General features: G+C 39.5%; 1 protein-coding gene across 5 annotated transcripts in view; it reads right to left on the bottom strand.

Moving 5' to 3' along the window:
* The window catches only part of parn.S (poly(A)-specific ribonuclease S homeolog), a 74243-nt gene extending 59740 nt beyond the window's left edge, over nt 1–14503 (bottom strand). Inside the window, exons 1-12 of one of the 5 annotated variants that reach the window (XM_041579290.1) lie at nt 14340–14503; nt 12957–13034; nt 10134–10213; nt 9811–9878; nt 9650–9731; nt 9183–9243; nt 5327–5492; nt 2304–2366; nt 1621–1659; nt 1090–1132; nt 681–761; nt 155–211 (exon numbers count right to left, since the gene is read on the bottom strand). In XM_041579290.1, the coding sequence (XP_041435224.1) occupies nt 155–211; nt 681–761; nt 1090–1132; nt 1621–1659; nt 2304–2366; nt 5327–5492; nt 9183–9243; nt 9650–9731; nt 9811–9878; nt 10134–10213; nt 12957–13034; nt 14340–14358 (837 nt within the window). In that variant the 5' untranslated portion in view covers nt 14359–14503. The remainder of the gene's footprint in view (nt 1–154; nt 212–680; nt 762–1089; nt 1133–1620; nt 1660–2303; nt 2367–5326; nt 5493–9182; nt 9244–9649; nt 9732–9810; nt 9879–10133; nt 10214–12956; nt 13035–14339) is intronic. The other 4 variants (XM_041579287.1, XM_041579288.1, XM_018239091.2 and 1 more) reach the window with 4 other exon arrangements.
* Nucleotides 14504–15359: the final 856 nt, after the last annotated feature.

The following is a 15359-nucleotide window of genomic DNA, read 5'->3' as shown; positions in this document are numbered from 1 at the left end:
TTAGAAAACAAAAGCAAAGATCAGATTGGTCACTATGAGCAACATCATCAGTAATGTCGCACTCCACATAGTATGCTCCACAATGAATTGAATATTTTATACCAGTCAATTTAATTCAATAATTCTCAAGATGCAATGCTAATCTATTATTTACCGAGGATGAGATTGCTTGGATGATTCGGGAAAACCCCACTGCATCATCTAGTTCCTCCTGTAATACAAATCAAAGCCACAAAAATATAATTGCTTCTATAGTGTGCAGCGGTTTTAAATGCAAACTTTTTAATTCTAGAATTAAGCAATACAATAATTTGTTCAATTACGGCCATGGCTAATTATTCACAATCAAGGGTAAGCAGTTATCTTCCTAGAAATAAAGGATAAGCATAAAGGCATAAAACAAAATCCTTATGGGACATTTATAAATTGTATCCATAATACCTCTAAATATATCTGATTATGTTAAAAGATACCCCAATTTTTTATTTAGTTAAATTTTACATTTAAATTAATTTCAATTTAGTTTAATTTTGCTCCCTGGTGGACTGCAAGAAACGTTTCTTTATAGACTTAGACAATATATTTATGAATATTGCATATGGATAAAATCCAAGAAATGTGGCAGACACTACGAGTAAAGGGATATGCATTTCTCAAAAAAAAGACATTCAACAGAATACCCGTTCTTTTGCTTGTTTTTGCTGCTCCATTCGTTTTCGCTCTTCTTCATCAACTTTACTGATGACAATGTACCTCTCCTTCTATAAAAAAATGAACTTGCGTTAAAATTACTTCCAACAGAATATACATACTATTTGAAATAAATGTTCATAAAATAAAACAAAAGCGCAATATGCCAGTACACAGATATTAAAGCAAATGCTTTGAAAGTGGTCTAAGATATTGTGGAAAATCTAAATACTGTGAAACAATCTAAAACACAATGTTCCCTACTAAACTGGGACACCTGTGATCCTAATGCAGCAAGGGATTCTCGTCTATAAAATAAACTTATTCGTATGGTGTAAACACAGATATAGCTACGCTTAGGCACCCAACTACATTAGACATGCCAAACATTTTATTCACCTTTTCTGATTCCACGGTCTCTACATGAATGCCTCGTGGATACCTGTACAAACAAAAACAAATATGTATATCAAAGATTGTGTCTTTTTACTATTTATTTGTATGTATTACTTTTAACACAAATAAGATGCTGTATCCCTATGGAGCTGCCTCCGGTAGCCTTTCCTCATGCTGCCTCCTCCCCAAATCCCAATGCTCACCTTTTGTGGAATACAATGGGAAGGACATTGCTAAAAGAATACCAATTTATATATTGCATTTTCAGCTGCCCCCGGTTACCAGACAGACGCTGCTGCATGAGGCAAGGGTTTCACCTTGTCTAATGGCAGAAACAGAACTGAACCCTTTGGGAAAATAAATGAAGTAGAAATGCTACTTGTGGGATATCTTTATTTAAAGTGATGATACGTTTGCTAGTCATGCTGTTTCAGTAGTATATCGACTGCCTATAAATGTAACACTATCCACACACATCACCTAACACTAAACTGCTGAAAAGGCAGTCAACAACCATAATATAACACAACTTACTTCCAGTTCAACGTCTGGTAAATTAGCTTCCTCTGATATCTAAAATCAAAATGCATAATGTTTGGGTTAGCAGTACAGACAAGTAGCAGTCATATAAAGTTTAGATATTTTTTGCACCTCAATCAGCCTTAAAAGATAGACAGGGAAATTTTAAGTTGATAAGTAACCTCAGATGTCCTTAAATATAAATCTGCACCTCAAAGTTGTGAAGATTTAGGGGCATATTTATCAAGGGCCGAATTTCGAATTTGAAAAACGTTGAAATTCGAATTCAAAAAGACAAACTGAAATTAAGTTGGTTTTTTTTGGCCGAATAGGTCCGTATTCGGCCAAATTCGAAAAGTACAGATCAAAGTAATAGCGCAAGATCCTTTATCTGGAAACGCCAGGTCCCAAGCACTCTGGTTTATATATCCAATACCTGTAGCACACGCAGCATTTTGTTTGCCACTTCTCCAGAGAAAAAACAGCTCTAGTGCTGGGAGTTGTCTATTATATGTCTGTTCAAGTTTTTGAGCAACACCACAACCAATGTACAAAGATGAACATTGTCAATTGGAAAACAATGAAGATTTAATGAATGAGACAAAAAAAAAAAAGTATGACTGATAGAAGGCAAACATTTCCTTGCCCTGCAACAACAGATGTTTCATGCAACAGAATTAATATGGGAATATACTCACCCAGTGCAAGGCTCCACATTCATGCTTTTCTGATCATTCTTTAAAAAATCCTCAACCCGCTCACTAGAAGGTAAATTTTCCCAAGATTAGAAACCGGTTGCACTGGTGTCGAAAAACATGGGTTCCAAATAATGGTGCATATCAGTACATTAGTCCAACAAATCTGCACTTTTTTTCCTAATGAATTTACATATAATATCTAGGTGAGAACTCATAAATAAAAGATATTCGATTTAAAACATGATTATTTGTAGGTATTTTGCACAATAGTAACCATCTAGTAAATATAGTCATTGGATGGACGCATAATTAATGCACAGTTTTAGAACAATTGAAATGTCAATTTTAGTTCAACAACCAATCGCTATAATTTACACGATGATTCAAGAGATAAAAATTATAGCTTTACTCAGTCTTAAAAAAAAGTTGACGACTGTCTTTCCTAGGATTTCTTATGGTATGAATTAAATGTTAAAGGTACAGTAACACCACAAAATGAAACTTTTGAATTAAAATATAATGTATGGTTTCCATGCAGTGGTACAACTGGTGTGGTTGCATCAAAAACACTACACTATCGTTTCTATAAACAAGCTGCTGCATAACCATGGAGGCAGCCATTTGAAGCACAGTTTATATAGCAGATAGATGCAGATATTCTGCAGAATTATACAGTTTTACTACAGAGTTTCTTTTATCTGCTATGTAACCTGTGCCTGGATTTTTTTTTTGGTCTTCACAAGATCTAAGTCTACCTTCAGGTATTGGACACAGAAACCACTGATTAAAATGCTGCCAGTAAGGTGAAAAGGAGACTAAAGAATTAATAGTGAACTCCTCCTGATGTTGGACTTCATGTCTTAGAGTTCCTTCTCCCATCAAGTTTAAAGAGATACAGACATCAAAAAAATAACCTTTTTTATTATTTATCATAACATTGTCTTTGAATGCTGTTTAAATATTTTCCATAAAAGTATTTGCCTGATGCTTTTACATGACCTTTCTGACCCCAATGTCCCTCTATGAGGGGGCTGCCATATTTGTGCAGCAGAAGTCTGTTAGCATTAGAAACTCTGACAGGTTAAGAAGGGACAGTCAGGTTGGCAAAACAGTCAGGTTTAGGAACTTCAAGTGACAATTGCTTACAAAAGCAGAAAGATCAGCGAAAAACATGACCTATAGGTAACTTTTAATGTAGATTCATATTTTGAAAAAATGTTTAGTGCCAGTATCACTTTTAATAGCAGCAGAGGGACACCCAAAAGCCCCAGAAAGAGGATTCCCCCATATGATAGACCCCCTGGATGAAATCGGGCACTAAGAAAAAACAGAAGATCAACTATACATAACCCACTACATATTAAATGACCTCCCCAGAACCTGGCCCAGGATACCTCGAGAGATTTCTTCCAAATTCATATTCAGCTAATGCAATTGCATGTGCTCAGTTGTACCTTGTAAAATATGCAGAGGAACACACGGCTGGCTAACATTTGTTCTACGGATACTAGATACTTGGAACACAATGAGCTGTAACCCCGGTGGGCAGCTAGCTGCCCCTTTAAGCTAGCGTTCCACTTATTGCTATAAAAGCCTCTACCTTTCTGGGACAGATTTTAAAGGGTGGGTTCACATTCAAGTTAACGGTTAGTATATTACAGAATGGCTTATTCTAAGCAACTTTTCAATTGGCCATCTAAAAAAAAACAAATGCTTTGCAAGGCTACAAATGTATTGTTATTGATACTTTTTATTATACATGTTTATAGTCAGGCCCTTTGCTATTGCTATTCATATTCCAGTATCGTATTTAAATCAATGCATGCTTGCTAGGGTAATTTGAACCAGATAGCTGAAACTGCTAACTGGAAACCTGCCGAATAAAAAAAGCTAAATAACTCCAAAACCACAAATAATAAAAAATGAAAATCAACTGCAAATTGTCTCAGAATATCACTTTCTACATCATACTAAAAATGCAAAGGTGAACAAACGTCTTGATTATGTATAATGTAATAGATATTGCAACATATTCTGTCGTTGACGCTTTCATTCAGCCGCAAAAGCATTAATAAAAGTTGAGCAATAATGCCCAGGGTTACAATTCAATCAAACTGCAATGTACACTGTATTTTGCTGAAACCAGGAAACTATGTAAACAGTCCCAGACCATTAATCCCATCTACATTAAGTCATCTTGGATACAATTCATCTAGTCAGGTATCATTCTCCAGGCATTTGTCTCAAAAGACAGTTTGGAAAACTAAATTGAATGAACCAGCTACAAGTGATTGGGCTGTGCCAAGTTATGTGGGATGTTATAAGGTCTGGGGGGGGGGGGGTAAAACAGACAACCTTTGGAAGTCTAGGGAAAAAAAGTTACAAAAGCTACATGCTTGCTGGTATGTGCAAAAAGCAATTTGCATAAACACACCAGCAAAACAGCAATAAAAGTCCCTTCAGTGTTTAGTAGTGCTGCCAAGCCGCATCTTTAAAAAGATGTAAAGCGTTATGATGGCACCCTTAAAAAAGGCCATTGTAGGAAACTAACAAACTGATCTGCAAGTTGGACTTTTCAGTCATTTAAAACAGAGCCAAGACAGGGACATCTCTTTCATTTGCAAGGGTTCAACATCCTCATAAAAGTGTGGCAGTAGCAAAGTGACCATCAGTGCAGTAATTCATCATTGGGCCCACTTACAACTTGGCCAATATATTCATGGATTTAATATGCTCTCCTAGTGTTTTTATGGTTTCATACAGAAATGATTTTCCTCTCATAGTTCAAAGACTGGCTTCAGATGTGTTTGCAAGAGTTTCTCTCCTATAAAATAAAGCATGAGCCAACATTATATAAGAGGATAACAAATGAAAGAACGAGCAGGACACCAACAGAGCCCAATGAATAATTATCTCTGTACACAAAGCATGGAAAATTCCATGTCCTATAACGCTTGCTCCACATTACAGAAATTTCTCATGTATCCAATGCTTTGTATGTTTGGGGGCAGATTGCAACTTACACCACTTTGTCAATAAAACCCTTCTGCTCATCTGGGATGCTCACAGGAGTCTTTGAGGCATTTGGAGACACATATGACATTGTGCTTGCTCCATTTGACTGAGAACGTCTCTCTTCATACTGATCTCTCAGCAACTTTTCCTCCTCCTGGTTCAGATATGGAACGCCTAGGGAAGAGTGTGGTCATTTGTTAGATTTTGATATAATTAAAAATCCTTCATATTTATTACTTAAAAATGTATGGACTTTAACTGTAAGCTCTACAGGACAGGGACCTCCTGCCCAATGTGTCTCTTATGTGGCATTTAATCTCTCTATATTTCTTAAGAATCTAGAATGATTGCACGAATATTGAAAAGGGTTGTATTCTGTCTCTCTAAGGGCTAGTCCACACGGGGAGATAGCCCTGCGTTTGCGGTCGCGGCGACAAAGCGCAGCGCCAGTCGCCGCGACCGGCGCAGGCGACAGTTTTGTATGGGCGCCTATGTAAAAACGCCTGTGCTAACCACACGAGGCGATGCGCTTTTCAACAGTCGCCTGAAAAAGCCTGGCGAGGCATTTTCAGGCGACTGTTGAAAAGCGCATCGCCTCGTGTGGTTAGCACAGGCGTTTTTACATAGGCGCCCATACAAAACTGTCGCCTGCGCCGGTCGCGGCGACTGGCGCGGCGCTTTGTCGCCGCGACCGCAAACGCAAGGCTATCTCCCCGTGTGGAATAGCCCTAAAAGCCTGAATTGGAGACTACAATTGTTAAAGGAACAATAGTGTCCTAATGACAATATAATGTACAGTTGTGTTTCACTGGTAAAACTGTTGTGTTTGCTTCAGAAACACTACCATCCTATATAATAAAATCCAAGTGTCTCTGCGTCCAGTCCGTCCCTGTGTCCGTGGAAATGCGCTACTGCGCATGTGCCCCGCGGAAGGGGGGATTGGATGATCATTTACCAGGAAGCACAACACATGATTGATAAGAGCCAGCGGCTGTGCATCCAGTGCCCGGGGAGGCACCACTCCTAGCGCTCAAGTTTGTGCTCCGGGGAGAGACACCAGGGAGAGATTTAAATTGCAGATTACTAGCAGCCAGGCAGCAGTCAGATTGACAGAATTACCCTGTGCGATCTGTGGCGTGCTCAATCCTCTCTCACAGACGCGAACTGTATGGCCACGCGCTGAGTGACGTCGTGTGTGGACGCCGACGTCGTCGCGTGTTGTGTGCGTAGGCGCTACATGGTCACGTTCCGCGCACTACAAGGGAAAAGAGGTGACAGGGATGTGTAGGGCGAGGGACACTCAGGGAAATGAGCAGTGTCAGGGGCCGAGGGCTGAAGGGTTGTCTGGCAGCGACAATGGCTGAGACTTGAGCTCTTAGCCCCAGGGATATAGTAGCACCGGGGGGGATATAGTAGCACCGGGGGGATATAGTAGCACCGGGGGGATATAGTAGCACCGGGGGGATATAGTAGCACCGGGGGGGATATAGTAGCACCGGGGGGGATATAGTAGCACCGGGGGGATATAGTAGCACCGGGGGGGATATAGTAGCACCGGGGGGGATATAGTAGCACCGGGGGGGATATAGTAGCACCGGGGGGGATATAGTAGCACCGGGGGGATATAGCAGCACCGGGGGGGATATAGCAGCACCGGGGGGGATATAGCAGCACCGGGGGGGATATAGCAGCACCGGGGGGGATATAGCAGCACCGGGGGGATATAGCAGCACCGGGGGGATATAGCAGGACCGGGGGGATATAGCCGGACCGGGGGGATATAGCCGGACCGGGGGGGATTAGCAAAACTGGGGGATATAGTAGGACTGGGGATATAGTAGGACCGGGGGGGATAAAGTTGGACCGGGGGGGATAAAGTTGGACCTGGGGGGATAAAGTTGGACCTGGGGGATATAGTAGGACCAGGGGATATAGTAGGACCAGGGGATATAGTAGGACCAGGGGATATAGTAGGACCAGTGGGATAAAGAAGCAGTGGCGGATATGGGGAAGCAGGAAGCATCGGGGGAGATAAACACAGTCTCAGGTGACAGGGAGACTGTTGGGGGTACAATAACAATCCTATCCTATATAATAAAGTTAAAGTGTCTCTGCGTCCAGTCCCTGTGTCTGTGGAATTGCGCTACTGCGCATGTGCCCCACGGACCGTCTCTGGCGAATTTACGCTAACGTCTCTGGCGAATTTACGCTAGCGTCTCTGGCGAATTTACGCTAGCAAAGTAGATAGACGCCAACCAGAGCGTAAATTCGCACTTTAGTGAATTTGCGTAGCGCAGGCGAAAATTCGCCTGGCGAAGTGCGGCGAACGCTCGCGAAGCCTGCGCTAGCGATTTTCCGGCACCATGTGACAGAGGAGCGGCTCGAGCTGTGGGATGTGTGACCGGGGAGTCCGCGGCGCAGTCAGTAAAGGTAAATGGGGGGTCGGGGTTGAGAGAGACTTCCACCAGCTCCTCACAGAGCTTCTTGCCTCTTTACCGTCTCTGGCGAATGTTTGACTACATATGTTCTAGCGCCCGTTAATTTAACGGGCTTAATGTCTAGTAGTTATATAAACAAGCTGCAGTGTAGCCGCTGGGGCAGCCAGTCAAAGCTGAAAAAGTAGAAAAGGTACAGGATACACAGCAGATAACCGATAAGCTCTGTATACAATGGGATTCTTGAGAACTTATCCGTTATCTACTTTGTGTCCTATGTTTGAATGGCTGCCTCCATGGCTACACAGAAGCATGTTTATATAAACTAGTTTCTCTGAAATAAACCTCTGAAGGGGCACCAGTACATTATATTGTCTTTTCTTTAAATAAAAGCATAAAGAATACTAGTATAATATGCCATTAACCTGGTTCTATGCATTTTTTGTAAGCTATACTTTATTTTTATACAATTATAAGACAATATTATGCATGTATGAGGGATCAGGGGATTTCAAGATAAGGGGCCTTTCTAAAATTTGGATCTCCATACTTTACATCTACTAAAAAAAATTAAATACTAAAGAGGTGCTTCACATTTAAGTTTACTTTTAGCGTGTAATAGAATTGCCATAATTAATAGCAATTTTTTTTTTCATTAGTCATCATTTTTTATCACTTTTAAAATGATTAGCCTTTTCCTTCTGACTCTACTGCTTTCAAATGGTGCTACTTTTTTTTTTTTTATTTTAAAACAAAAAAAAGCTATTGTTCTGGCTAAAACTTCATTGTTATGTTTTATTATTTATCTAATTAGTCAGGCCCTCTACTACTCATTCTAGTCTTTCGACCCACTGTCAGGGAAATTGTACTCTAGCAACCAGAAAGCAAATATCCATTGTTGAATTTTAGCGTTTATAGTTCAAAAACCATACATGAGAAATGAAGAACAATTGCAAATTGTCTCAGAATATCATTCTATAAATAATACTCAAAGTATTTTTAAAGATGAATAACAGTTTTAAATAAACCCACTTTGGATTGTCCATAGTTGGTTCTCCTATATTTTTTTTTCTTATCTCGATTTTGATAATTCTTTATACAATTGGACCATACATGTATGGCCGCAGATCTGGCCAAATGAGACTACCATGTAGCAGAAGACACTATTGTCCATGACTAACCTTACAGAATAGCTACAATGAAGTTGGAACCAGCATCACTGAAGTAAGAAGACTTACTCAGTGATGATAACACAGTACAACTGAACTGTACAAAAAATATGGGCATGTGTAACCAGCTTAAGGTGTTAGATGCAATGCTAAGTATGTATACAATATGCATTTTTTGCCCTTGCAGTCACCCTATGTAGAACACATATGCAATGTAAACACATATACAATGTATGTTAAAGTCCTACAAAGGAACTTACCATTGCGAAAAACTTTATTAAAATCAAAACCCTGGTTAGCCAGAAAGTCTATACTTGAGCTCTGAAAGAGAAATATTTTTTTTTCTTGTAAATGGCAAAAAAGCACTCATTCTCAAGAATCATGGCCACCTCAATGCAACATCATTCAAAGTAACCCATTCTTAAATTGAAGAGTAAAGAAACAATTTCGGAATATACTCTTGAAGCTAAAGAAACAATATAAGCTTATGTTAAAGAGCATTCAAATTAAAAAATATTATTTTTAAAAAAAAATTCCATTATCAGCTTTAATTTACAAAAAAAATTGTATTTTCTTTAGTTATAATGAACTAGGGGTCTAAACTCAGTATATGTACTGGTTATATTAATGCTCTACATTAGCTGGTTAATTACATCGGACGTCAATGCTTCGGAGACAATGTTGAAAAGGTAATTTTGGAAGCATGAGCAGAGTCACAATGGCCTACCTGACAAACAAATTTCTTGTCTGGGGAATTTCTGTTGAATGGCTTTGGAAAGATATAAAAGTTAAAGGATTTTATCAAGTACCTGCAAAATAAAGAAACAATTTAAGAGCACAAAAGGGCATTCAAATGTCTAACAGGAAATGCAAATAAACTTTACTTACTTTTCTTCTGTGTTATCGTAGTTAAAAGTGCAAAGGCCAAACTGAAAAAGTAAAAACTCCATAGAGTGCTTTAAAAAAAAAAAAAAAAAAAAAAAAAAAAAAAAAAAGGTATAACAAGTATTAGAACAATATGCATATCTAGTGAATATTCAAAAGAAATGTTAAAGTAAGACAATAAATTCGCTGCTCCTTTGCTATTTAGTCGCAACATGATCTTGCTTTCTATTGAAGGAATAGAACATAAGTTACAAAATGATACAGCAATGGGTGTATGACTGCAAGGGGTATAAGCAGAATACAAAAACAGAATACATGTTACTGACCTTTTTCAGTTTTGTATATCTTTCCTCTGGCGTATCAAAGCCATTTGTTAAAGTGCTAACAGACGGGCCATCACTTATCCCTGGGGAAGAAAACAGACAGCAAAGCAAATAAAATGTGACTTAATAATGTTAGGTTGTTAAGGTAAACTTCATGTATGTATTTTCAGTATATCTATAAGATTACATGTTGGTACCGAAGTCAAACAAGTAAGGATGCTACTAATCCATGGTTTAGGGATTTGGCCAAATCCCAAACGGAAACCACAAAAAGTTTTTTTTTTTAACTATATTAATAATAAAAAGATGCTGATCGAGAGTGTGGTTGTAACAGATACTGGTAAAGCAAATGTTCTAAATCATTTATTTTCTTTAGTGTATACAATGGAGGAGTCTGAGTTCCACCGCATAGCTGCACTGTTGACCACCACATACTGAGTAATACGACTAGTTTATGGATCATAAAACTTTACTAAAAATCAACATGAACAAGGTGCTAGGACCAGATGGTATACATCCTCTGGTACAAAGATCTTAGTTCAGTTTTAAAACGGCCTCTATTTCTGCTTTTCTCATACTCACATTTATCTGGTATGGTACCTATGCATTGGAGAAAAACTGATGTAATGCCTATATTTAAAAAAGGATTTCGATCTCAGCCTGGCAATTATAGGCCAGTAAGTTTGACATCTGTGGTGGGCAAATTATTTGAAGGCTTGTTAAGGGATCACATGCAAAATTTTGTTCTGGTTAATGGCATTATAAGCAGTAATCAGAATGGCTTTATGAAGGATAGGTCATGTCAGACAAATTTGATTGCTTTTCATTACGAGGTAAGCAAGATGCTGGGCAGCGGGGAAGCAGTAGAAGCGACCGATTTGGATTTTGTCAAAGCGTTTGATACAGTGCCCCACAAATGACTGCTTTCTAAGCGAAGGGTTGTTGGGCTTAAAGTCGTTTTCACATGGATAGGAAACTGGCTATAGAATCAGGTATAGAGGGGGGTTGTTAATGGTACATTCACTAATTGGAGTAAGGTTCTTAGTGGGGTCCCTATGGGCTCTGTGTTGGGTCCACTTTTATTTAACTTTTAATTGATGACTTAGGGGAGGGTATTGTAAGTAATGTAGCAGTGTTTACATGTGAGAAAAATATGCAGCTCAATTAATTTCATTCAGGTATTCTTGCAGCAGGATTTTTACAAAGTGGCAATCTAAGCAGCCAAGTGACAAATGAGATTCAATGTTGATATATGTAAAGTCTTGCACCTGGGATGTAAAAATATCCAAGCCACTTATACCCTTAATGGGACTGCACTAGGCAAATCCATAATGGAAAAGGACCTTTGAGTCCTTGTAGATGATAAACTTGGCTGTAGCAAGCAATGCCAGTCAGCAGCATCAAGGTATTGAGCTGTATTAAAGGGGCATAGATTTGAGGGAGGAAGTGATCATTCTTCCACTTTATAGAGCACTGGTAAGGTCCCATCTAGAATATGCTGTACAGTTTTAGTCTCCAGGGCTCAAATTGAACATTACTGAAATAAAGGGTACATAGAAGGGCAACTAAGCTGGTAAAAGGTATGGAAAAATCACAGCTATGAAAAAAAGACTAGCCAATTTGGGGTTTTTCATGCTGGAGAAGTGGCGTTTAAGGGGGGATATATGGTAACTATGGATAAATATATAAGGGGATCATATAATAATCTCACTGATGCTTTATTTACCAGTAGGTCTTTCAAGCTGACACGTGGGCACCCATTCTGATTAGAAGAGAGGAGGTTCCAACTAAATATTTGGAAAGGGTTATTTACAGTGAGAACCATGAAGATGTAGAATTCTCTCCCTGCCTGAATCAGTCATGCTGGCTGATACATTAGATCGTTTTAAGAAGGGGTTGGATGGCTTTTTACAAGTGAGGAAATACAGGGTTATGGAAGATAGCTCACAATTCAAGTTGATCCAGGGACTGGTTTGAATGCCATCTTGAAGTTAGGAAAGTGTTTTGCCTTGCTCTGGATCAACTAGCAGTTAGGTTGATTATATATAGACCTAAAAGGTTGAATCTAACCTAAAAATGTTACAATGTAAGAAAAAATGGCAGTTGTCTACTGATCTATTAAGTTTCCACAACAAAAGCTACGTCTTTATCATACATATTTTAAAAATGTAATTAACAATGTATCAATGGAGTAAAACATCGATGGATGTAGGAAAACATACCATTTAGCTCCTTTATAGAGCTGTAGCTCTATAAATACCCATGCGTTTATTGAATTTTATACTTACATCTAATGCTAGACGTACACAGGCCGATAAAATTTGCAGACTCATCCCCTAAACACCAAGTCAGAGCTTACCAACCTGTGTATTGGAAGGTTTTACTTATAAACTAATTTTCTATTTATTTTTAGAATTTGGAAGTGTTCCAACTGAAAGCAGTTTTTAGTGCTTTCCTAAAGTCAGAAGTCAAGCACTGCTCAAGTCTCCAGTTCCCATATTGCCTTACATGCTCCTTCTCACGTTATGAAAGGCATTTCATAGACTACCAATATAATCTTGCAATTGTATTAAGGCAAAGGAGAGGAAGGAATACTTACAAACGACTAAATACAACAACAAAAAAGAAGAACAAACATAACTCTACAATTATTGAAAATGTTTTGTATATTCAAAATTTTAGGTTTTCATTATGCACAAAAAAAGTTTTAGGTATTGGTGCGGACATTTCCCTTTCATATTTAAAGGAAATGTTAACCATGCAAAGACAAGAAAAAAAAAAATAGGTTGACATTTCATACACTTAAATAACCTTTGAAATACAAACCTGAAAATTCACCATCAATAGCCAAGAAGTCTGCCTCTTCAATTGCTTTATAAACTTTTGGCAAATTATCCTTAAAATCTGGCAATGAAAAAAAAAACAATGCGAAAGAATGAACATTTATCCAGATTTCTGTGCTACACAAATGAGAACAAAATCAGTATTTTACAAATGTTAAGTAAGGGATTAAGATCTTTGCTGTTGTGAGAGATCTACATATACTCTTATGAAAGCTTTAGGTTTGGTTAAAGGGGTAGTTCACCTTTAAGTAAACTTTTAGTATGTTCTAGAGTGGCTAAATCTAAGCATGTTTACAATTGGCCTTCATTATTTATATTTTATAGTTTATTAATTATTTGTCTTTTTCTTCTGACTCTTACCAGCTTTCAAATCAGACGCTTTCTAAAGCTACAAATGCATGATCATTGATATTTTTTAGCACTTATCTTTGTATTCAGGCCCTGTCCTATTATATTCCAGTCTCTTATTGAAATCAGTGCATGTTGCAAATTGCCTAATTTGACGCTGGGCTTGGGACGCAGGGATCCTTTCATAGGCTGAAGTCCTGTTTTCATTCGTAATTAGTTATGGAAGGATTGCACCGCCCCCAGCCCAGCATCACTAAAACAGCACCGAAGATCTTTTAGCAGTTTCGGAGGTCAGGTTCATGCAGGTTCGTGGGGCTGGGGGCGGCTTTGAGGGGAACTATTGCAGGTGCAGCACATACTGACACGTTCCTATGATTTTTACATTTCGGCGCATGTGCAGTTGTCGCGAAGCAGGAAATTGCTCCAACTGCGCACCCCTTTGCCAGTCTCCGTCTCAGATTACCAAAGACCCGGAAGATGGCTGCCGTTAACTGCGATCCTTGAATCTGCACCTATGGCTAAGTGAAAAATAAGGGGCATTTCCCCAGGGTTAGCAGCTAGGCTGGGGGGGAGGGGGGTCTACATAGGGTAGGGTTTTTTTAGTTAAGGGTTGAATTCTCCTTTAAAAAAGCCCACCCCACCACAGCAAAGGGGTTAAACAGAGCAACTTCCAAGAAGGAAGGACTTATCCAACATACATGAGTCCCTCCTTACTAAACTCTCAATGAACATGGGAATGCTCTAGTAGGTGTCTCATTAGGTTACAGCTAGGATGAGCCTCACAGCAGACCCAGTGCACCCGGTTGTACAACTGCAATTATAAGGGCTACATTAAACCTAATAGTAAAAAAAAAAAAACACTGGCATATAACGCCTTCCCAGAAACAGCGTTCCAAACACTCATTTCGGAAGACGAATAAAACAGAGCTGTAAACAGTTCACTTGCTTGTGTAGTAGTGTAAGAGTGTGTCTGTACTCGCGTGGTGGGGTGTTGCGGTTAAAGCTTGGCCACACTCACTGTTCCTGGTGATTTCCATCTTAGCAAAACCTTGCACCAGCGCTGCCAAGAAAAATGAAACCCGGCGGCCCTTTAACTCCTCCTCATTGCATCACTTCCGGTTCTTGGAAGCTCTGACTTTCGCCATCCTCCGTGGTGTCACTAGTCTGTTCCACCGTAAAACGCCTGTGTGGGGGCTGGGTGGAGGCGTTTCTACCAATGACAGCGGGGCGTGCAGGCGTTTCTACCAATGACAGCGAGGTTGGAGGCGTTTCTACCAATGACAGCGAGGGTGGAGGCGTTTCTACCAATGACAGCGGGGGTGGAGGCATTTCTCCCAATAACAGCGAGGGTGGAGGCATTTCTACTAGTGACAGCGAGGGTGGAGGCAGCAAATCCGCTTTAATTTAAGCTTTCATTGATTACTGTATGTGTGTCTAGTTAGTTAGCGCTTAGTTTTTGCTCAGTATTTCTGAGGAAAGGCATGGGGGTTTTTCCAAAGGTTTCGCTTCTGCTGGGCCGCTGAAATACTTCCCAAACTAATGATTCGTCTGTTGTGTTGTCACTTTTATATGCCATTCACTGAAAATAAAAAACAAAATGGTTTACTAAGGGCTGTTTTCTCTGTCAGTGGAGAAATGGCCGAGACTCTCTGATCTGCTCTGTGAAATATGTCGCCTGTTCACACAAAAAAGACAATGGGAAAAGGCCCTAAAAATGATTACTTTTATGATTCCTCCCTTTGACGTCTATATGAGTTAGAGAGTTATGCCTGTATGACTATTATAGGTTTTGTTACAGCGCGTCACTCGCCAGGCTGCCATATCCCGTCACCGCGCTCATTGGCTTATTAGTTGTGACGTCATCGTCTCATCTCGCGAGACTTTGAGGGCCCTGGGCTAGGCGTCACGTGACATTTAAACAGCGTTTCCGGACTGCCTGCTAAGTAAAGAAAACCCGAATTGCCCCGCGAGAAGCGGGACTCTTGGGTGGTATGTTGGTATTGTGAAAAACCAATGTAGACTGTAGAAGCAGGTTCAG

Source organism: Xenopus laevis, chromosome 9_10S, assembly GCF_017654675.1.
Source record: "Xenopus laevis strain J_2021 chromosome 9_10S, Xenopus_laevis_v10.1, whole genome shotgun sequence".
NCBI lineage: Eukaryota > Metazoa > Chordata > Amphibia > Anura > Pipidae > Xenopus > Xenopus laevis.
This window is presented reverse-complemented; position numbering and strand designations above follow the sequence as displayed.